This window comes from Ascaphus truei, chromosome 9, assembly GCF_040206685.1.
Source record: "Ascaphus truei isolate aAscTru1 chromosome 9, aAscTru1.hap1, whole genome shotgun sequence".
In the NCBI taxonomy this organism is placed as follows: domain Eukaryota; kingdom Metazoa; phylum Chordata; class Amphibia; order Anura; family Ascaphidae; genus Ascaphus; species Ascaphus truei.
The window spans coordinates 13886842-13895268 of record NC_134491.1 but is presented as its reverse complement, the minus strand read 5'-3'; the positions used below and the strand labels follow the sequence as shown (position 1 = coordinate 13895268).

Here is an 8427-nt window from a genome sequence, read left to right as displayed (position 1 = left end):
AGTGAGTAAAGTCTTCTCGAACACGTTCCAGAGAAACAAGAAACTACGTTTGCCGGCATGCAACGCGCCCCTCACGCAGTCTACGCGAGTCTTCGCGCTGCATGCTGGGAGTGGTAGTTCCTTTTGAGGCGCAGACTCGTTGAGGATTTCGCGGAACTACAAATCCCGCAGCTGGTTGCCGGGAGCCGCTGTGAGGGAGGGGTTTGTAGGGTCTGCTGGTTCACGAGAGAAAAAGTAAAAGTGATAGGAAGAAGCGCTCACAGAGCGGGGCCGCAGCAAAGATGGCGGCCTCCAAGGACCTGCTGCAGATGGACCTGTATGCCCTGCTGGGTGTCAGGGCAGATGCTGCTGTGAAGGACGTGAGTGGTGGAGAGAGACGAATAATAATAATAAACAATAACAATTGTTTGAGAACGATACATCATTTGTAATAAGGAATATTTATATCACGTGATGTCATTGAACAGTGTGTGACTGACTGTGTGTATATATATGTATGTATATATGTATGTATATATGTGTATGTATATATATATATATATATATATATATATATATATATATATATATATATATATATATAAAAAATGAATGGATGATACCGTTCTGTGGCTAACGAAATGCTTTTATTTGTGCGAGCTTTCGAGATACACTGATCTCCTCTTCCAGCGATGTTACAATTATTGCTGTACTGTACAGCAATGTTAAACTTAGTGCTGTTATATAGCGGCCGTGTGTGCTACGCCGCACGCGGCACTTATAATTGGCTGAGGTTAGTCAGCCCTTCTATACAAGGGCCGCGCGCGGCAGTGAGCGTGCATCCGGCCAACAGCGGGGAAGACAGGGAATAGAATGATTTTGCGCCGCTACTGGCGCTGGTATGTATGTATGTGTGTGTGTCTGCACAATGTTAATAAATATTTTATTTTTACCAATGTGTTTAAAAAAAAATACTAATAATAAATTCCACATGCATATATACACATACACATACAGTACCTCACTCGCGCACAGTATACACACAAAACGTGTGCTTCGCACAGATGCGCGCACGGCCGCACACAGTATATAACAGCCCTTACAAACAGTGCATATACTGTAGGAATGTTATCTGTGACCTAAACCTAGCACCCCCCCACCCCCCTTGTAGTATATGATTTATGACTTGAGGTGTTAAATAGTCCCTGAATGTTGGTGATGTGTGTGTGTGTGTGTGCGTAAATATAAATTGGTAAAGAGCCCACAGTGTATACAGCGCTTTACAAAAGGTGTGTGTGTGGAGTGGGAGTGTATATCAATGGTGTGGGTGAGTGAGGAAATGTAAGAGGCTATAGCATTACTAAAAATGTCTGTAGATACTATGTGGTCCCTATTGGTATATAGGGGGGGTGTTAGGTTTCAGTCACAGATAACATTCCTACAGTATACAGTATGCACTGTTTGTAAGTTTAACCTTGCTGCTTTATTCATTGTAACACCGCCGGAAGAAGAGATCAGTGTATCTTGAAAGCTCGCACAAATAAAAGCATTTCGTTAACCACAGAACGATATCGTCTATTCATTTTTGATTATTAAAGCTCGGCTAACACGGTACCGATACCTATACATTGTGTGTGTGTGTGTGTTTTAAGTGGAACTTCTTTAGGGGCACCTACAACATTTTTTCCTTGGACAGGTCTGATTCATGGTGACGGAAGCGTGTAACGGAAGTGACGTCTTTGTCCCAGCGCATGTACTGAGGCAACCATGTACACCTGCGCTGGCGCAGAGGCGGATAACACATACACACATACACCCTGTGGTCTGTGTGCTCACACACACAGAATAAATATAGATGTGAAAATAGCAAAAAATGTCGAATATTATCATTTATCATGAAAAAAAAAAAACAAGTGGAAAGCATGCAAGTTGTTTAAACATGTAACACATGCATTGTACATACAGTATATTTATATACAGACATACCCCGCTTTAAGGACACTCACTTTAAGTACACTCGTGAGTAAGTACATATCACCCTATAGTCAAACGGCAGCTCACGCATGAGCCTGTCAGCACGTCCTGAACAGCAAAGTTGAACTCCCTACCTGCACCAAAGCTGTGCGCAAGCGGGGAGACTATAGAGCCTGTTACAAATGCGTTATTTACATCAGTTATGCACGTATATGACGATTGCAGTACAGTACATGCATCAATAAGTGAAGCACTCCCTTTTTTCCCACTTAAGTACATTTTCGCTTTACACACATGCTGCGGTCCCATAGTGTACGTTAATGTGGGGTATGCCTGTAATATAGTAACTGTAATGATTATAAAAAAAAATAAAGCAGGGTGTGAGCCGAGCATGCGCATTGTAAGGCTAAGTCCATACAGCTTTCGCCCGTGCGGAGGCGTGCGAGTCCGTGTGTCACCCGCGTTACGCGGTTGCGTTTTTCGAACATGTTGGACATGCTGTCGGGGGGTGTGTCAGTGACGTCACGGAGCTTGTTCGCCCCCATTGGGCGAACTGCTCACGTGACCTGCCCGTCTCGCCGAGAAATCGGTTTCAACGGATTCCTTGTGCATAGCGTGTCCCCTCCTGCTGTCGCGCGATCAATGCCGTAAAGCAATGTGATTGTGCGGGCGCGCCCCGCAGTCTGCGGCAGCATGGACTTGGCCTAAGTCAAACTTCTTTGCGTTTTGTCACGGAAACTGTGTTTTTATTTTTAACATTTACATTGGATGAAAGACTTAAGAGTAACGGCATTTAGATACTGTACAATCCAAAATATATCTCTTACTTTAGTCATAAGTCCATTATATCATGTATTCCAAGTGATATAGTATGGACATTTTAGACACAAAAATAAATTATACTCTCAAATCTCTTTAATTGAATTTAAAACATCACCTTCACAAATACAATTTATGTGACAAAAGACAATGCACGTGCCCCGGCACACACACCCTTTTTTTAAATATATACATTGGGTGTATATATCGATAACTATATATCTTCCTTGATTAACGTGTCCCGTTCTTTACAGATTAAGAAAGGGTACAGACAGAAGGCCCTGACCTGCCACCCGGACAAGAACCCGGACAACCCACAAGCAGGTGAGACCAAACACTGATCATATTTATATCGCGATTATAGCTCTCTCTCTCATACACAGAGGGATATATATAATGTGGAGAGTAAGAGCAGACATTCATTAGGGAATGGAGGAGTTATAATGAAGAGTAGAAATATTGCGTGTGTGTGTGTGTGTGTGTGTGTGTGTGTTGTGACAAGGTGTTTAGATATATAAACTAGTTCTGTACATCTGTGTTCACAATATATTATTACAATTGATGTTTGTGTATATCAAAATATATACTATATAAATATGGTGTGTGTATATTAGTTAGAGAAATATTAGTTAGAGGTGACTGTTGTCAGGCTTGTTGCTTTGCTGACCCCCCCCCTGGTAGTGAATGGGTTAAACGCGATACCTCTTGTAGTAATGCAATGTCCTCTCGGGTAGTGAATGGGTTAAACATGATGCCTCTTCTGCTAATGCTGTGTCTCCTCTCTAGCTGACCGCTTCCATCAGCTTTCCCAGGCCTTGGAAGTCCTTACTGATGGAGCAGCGAGGGTAAGATCTCTTGGTTATAGCCCACTGAGCGTCTTCTGGTGTAAAGTGGACGATTTACTCTGCGACTACTGGCTAATAAGAGTGGCTGAGCCACTGATTGAACCATCTGGGCTGAAGCAGGGGCATCCTGAAAACTTGACCAGTTGATGACTGGAGTTGAGCCCCCTGTACTAGAGCAGATGTGCGCAAAGTTTTGCCGCTGCGGCCGCCTGCCACCGCTCCTTTTGTGCTCGCGTGCCACCTCCTTGCCTTCCTAGAGCGTCGCTAGGGGTCATGTGACATCACATGACCCCGCTGTCATTTGACACCGCGTCGCCACAGCAATGCGTCTTCTGAGCCAAGGTAGGAGTACCAAGGCCTCACGCGATCAGGCATGCCTTGGGGAAGACCGCTGGGCCAGTTTTCGCACTGCTGTGGTAGATCAGGGGTGTGCAAACTGGGAGCGGAGATTTGTCTGGGGGGGCGCAGATTTGTCTGGGAGGGCGCGGCCGGTTGCAGAGGCCCCGCGCTCTTCCCCCAGGTATTTAAATGAATTGCCTGGGAGATCACGCAAGTCCTCTGCAACAATAAAACTTATCGGGATTCAGACGCTGTGACGCATCTGCATGGCAACACGGCGTCAAATGATGCCGCGGATCACATGACGCCGGAGCGTAATTTGCCGCAGCTGCCAGGTAGGAGGGGGGCACGAGCTCCGGAGCAGGCAGACTGGGCAGCAGGAAAAGTTTGCGCCCCCCTGTGCTAGAGGACAAGTAAACACTTGATTGGGGAAGAAGCCACCAGTACTTTCCTCTCCAGGGTAAACAAAATGGAGGTTTAAAGCTCCTGCGTCATGCTGGCCAATAGGAAGCTGCAACGTCATCCGGCGCAGCTTTCTATTGGCCCACGTGACGCGGGGGATGTAAATCTACATTTAAGAACTGGCATTCTCAGGGTTATAGTAGAGACCGATATAATTCCACGCGTTTAAGGAAGACCATGGTTGGTGTTCAATTGTTTTAAAAATATTAGGGTTTTATTGCAACGTTTAACCCCACGCAATATTTATATAGCGCATACTTCATTCTGATAGAAATCCTGATTCCATGTCCCACCTGCTCACCTGAATCGGGGGGATTATTGGTGCCGATCCATTCTCCCCCGGACCTCTGGGGACCCTTCCCAGTTCCCGGTTATAAAGCAGGTTTGTGGACACACCATGTCAGTGGGGTCAGCGTGTGTATGTGGACACACCATGTCAGTGGGGTCAGCGTGTGTCTGTGGACACACCATGTCAGTGGGGTCAGCGCGTGTCTGTAGACACACCATGTCAGTGGGGTCAGCGCGTGTCTGTGGACACACCATGTCAGTGGGGTCAGCGTGTGTCTGTGGACACACCATGTCAGTGGGGTCAGCGTGTGTCTGTGGACACACTATGTCAGTGGGGTCAGCGCGTGTCTGTGGACACACCATGTCAGTGGGGTCAGCGCGTGTCTGTGGACACACCATGTCAGTGGGGTCAGCGCGTGTCTGTGGACACACCATGTCAGTGGGGTCAGCGTGTGTCTGTGGACACACCATGTCAGTGGGGTCAGCGCGTGTCTGGACACACCATGTCAGTGGGGTCAGCGCGTGTCTGGACACACCATGTCAGTGGGGTCAGTGCGTGTTTGGCAGCCACTTGAGTTGTAAAGTCATCGGGAGAAGGCGTTGCTAGTTTCTATTCATGACCCATAGGCCATATTTGTATCCCCCGCCCTGAAATCCGGCACAAAATGCCAAATATCTTGGGAGCTATGGGGTCCCTGAAGGTCAGGGGGCCACAGACCAGCTCTGGGGCGATTCTCTGGTTCAGGTAAGCTAAATGAAATCATTTTTGGGTGAATTTCTGTATTTTCTTTTTTTTTCAAAGGTGTTCTCGCAATATAAACAATTTTTAAACGTGATCTGTGTGATCATTTGACCCTTTAAAGCAGATTATCAACCTAATTTGTTTTCCCTAGCTTTTGATGTTTTATATTTAAATAGGCCTGAAGCCTGCAGCAGAGTTTTCACATGGCAACTGCATAGTCTGACTTTCTCCATTCCACAGAACGGTTTTCCATGCAGACTGCAATATCTTCTCTTTATTTACTCCGATGCAAGTTAATGCACGGACTCCCCATCTCACCACGTGAGAGGGACCATATTCATTTAGGTTTTGGGCTCATTTATAAAGATATTTAAAACACCATTGAAAAAAAATAATAAAATACAAATTGAGGTGAAAACAGACCCTGTATGGTGAATAAATCCATTAAAAACAAAAAATAAAGATGCAGGGGGAACTGGCACTTTTAAAGTGAATCAAAGTAACTTTCATTTTCCTTGTGACTTCCCCAGGCAGCGTATGACAAACTCCGGAAAGCGAAAGAGGCCGCAGTGAAACGGACGCAGAAACTCGACGATAAGAGGAAGAAGGTGAAGCTTGGTAAGAATTCACCTGTACCTGAGCTCAGGACCTGTCTGTGGATATTCCCTGTTAACAGCAAAGGGTTAAGGCGCAATACTATTACGTGAAATTTTGGAGTTGTTGCAAAGCACTTCTCTACCATATCTTATTCGTTATTCCAATAATGTAAAATGGGTGTTTTGGTGAAGTTCTTCAACGTAACAGAGGGGGAAAAAAACACCGTTCACAGAATAATGCGACGGGACATTTAAGCCATTTCAATAGCCCCAACTAGCCCAGCCGGAGCGGCTACCAGCACTCCCTTCCAAGGCAAGTATCTCAGGAAGCAGGGGGTCCCTGGCGCTGAAATTAACGTGGTGTAGTTTAGGAGACCCCCTGATTCGTACATAGTAAAAAGAAAAAATGATATACAAAAAAGTGTCACCAGTTCTGCTGTTTTAAACAGATAATTCACGTGTACAAATCCTCAGACATTATGGAAACTTTCTCTGCCAGAAAGAAATGTAGGCGCTCGGAACTTATATTATATTATAATAATTATTATTATTATACGTACTGAATCATTAGCTAGCACAAATAAAAAGGAGAAAAGGCTATAGGCACGGTACTGTCATGTCTAATATACATGTAGAGAGATCTGCGAGGTTTGGAAAGCTCTGTACACTCGCTGTGAACCTGCCCGACTCTTGCGTTCTGCTCAAGGATGTCTTCTGTATCTAAAGCCCTCTCCCGCCTAAGGCCTGGGACATAGTAAGCGCTTAGGTGCTGCTGCTCGCTCTCGCTTGCTGCCGCTCGCTCTACCAGGAGCTTTTTGCTGTCCTGACAGAGGAGACAGCAAGCGCTTGGGAGGTGGGTATCACTGTGTGTGTGTGTCACTTGGTAGCTGTCAGTATTTGTGTGTGTGTGTGTGTGTGCGTGTGTGTATATTATATAATATTTAAAAAATTTAAAAAAAGACATGTTGTGAGAATAAATTATTTATTAACATTGTGCAACTTTGATAAATATATTCACGCACGCACACACACACACAAAGGCACACATACACACACACACACATATACATACACAAAGGCGCACACACACACACACACACACGCATGCATACACACACACATGCATACACACACACACACGCACGCACATATACATACACACACACACACACATACACACACACACACACACACACATATACATACACACATGCATACACACACACACACACATGCATACACACACACACATGCATACATGCATACACACATGCATACACACACACACACACACATGCATACACACACACACACACATGCATACACACACACATGCATACACACACACACGCATACACACACACACATGCATACACACACATGCATACACACACACACACATGCATACACGCATACGCACACACGCACACACGCATACGCACACATGCACACACACGCATACACACACATATACACACACACACACACACACAAAGGCACACACATGCATGCACACGCACATGCACACACACACATACATACGCACACACGCACACACACAGACACACAAGACATGGATCGGGGCAGAAGGGGGACAGACCGTCAGGGGGCGGGCCAGGGGCGGGCACGTCTCTGGCCGGGGGTGGGCTATTGACGTCATGGAGCTGGTTCGCCCTCATTGGGCGAACCGCTCACGTGACCGGCCTGTCTCGCCGGCAAGCGGGGGAATTTTAAATTCCCCTAAGACCTGCGCTTCCGCAAGCGCGCGCGGAAGCGCAGGTGAGCCCCTACTAAAGCTGCTCTAATTGCGGCTGTAGGGGCTCAGTGCTAAACATGGCCAAGGCCTAATGCTGCAGACCGAGCAATAGCCTACATGTGTGTTTTTTTTTATCCATTCTGTACTGTGGGAACACTTTTTTTTTTTTTTTTTTTAACAACTTTGATGTTTTTATGTTACAGTCCTTTTTGGTTTCTATAGCAACCATTTACAAAGTCACAGATACTGAGTCAATACTCCCCTGCAGCCATTTAGTGAACCCCCTAGCCGAATCTTAACGGATTGATCGGCAACAGCTAATTATTTATCATTGTGTGGATTGCATTGATGCACATATTAAAGGGGAGTGGGGGGGGGGGGGATGCTGCTTTTAAATAGCTTTGAACGAGCTGAATCTTTCATGAAATATTCCTGTTTTGTTCCTCAGATCTCGAGGCCCGAGAGAGAGACGCGTATGTGACCACAGAGGAAGAAATTCATGTCACTAGGACTCTAGAACAAGAGGTAACAACTTAAAAATTAATTATTACTCACAGATCACAGATTCACATCGCAGAATTAGAGCGGCTTTTTAATCCGTATGTGCAGAAATAAACATTAAATGGC

The 8427-nt window shown here is 45.5% G+C and overlaps 1 protein-coding gene across 2 annotated transcripts in view; it reads left to right on the top strand.

The window, feature by feature from the left end:
* Positions 1-94: 94 nt before the first annotated feature.
* The window catches only part of DNAJC17 (DnaJ heat shock protein family (Hsp40) member C17), a 17671-nt gene continuing 9338 nt past the window's right edge, over positions 95-8427 (top strand). The window contains exons 1-5 of one of the 2 annotated variants that reach the window (XM_075613428.1): positions 95-359; positions 3027-3096; positions 3559-3617; positions 5979-6066; positions 8249-8325. In XM_075613428.1, coding sequence (XP_075469543.1) covers positions 282-359; positions 3027-3096; positions 3559-3617; positions 5979-6066; positions 8249-8325 — 372 coding nt within the window. In that variant the 5' untranslated portion in view covers positions 95-281. The remainder of the gene's footprint in view (positions 360-3026; positions 3097-3558; positions 3618-5978; positions 6067-8248; positions 8326-8427) is intronic. The other variant, XM_075613427.1, reaches the window with a different exon arrangement.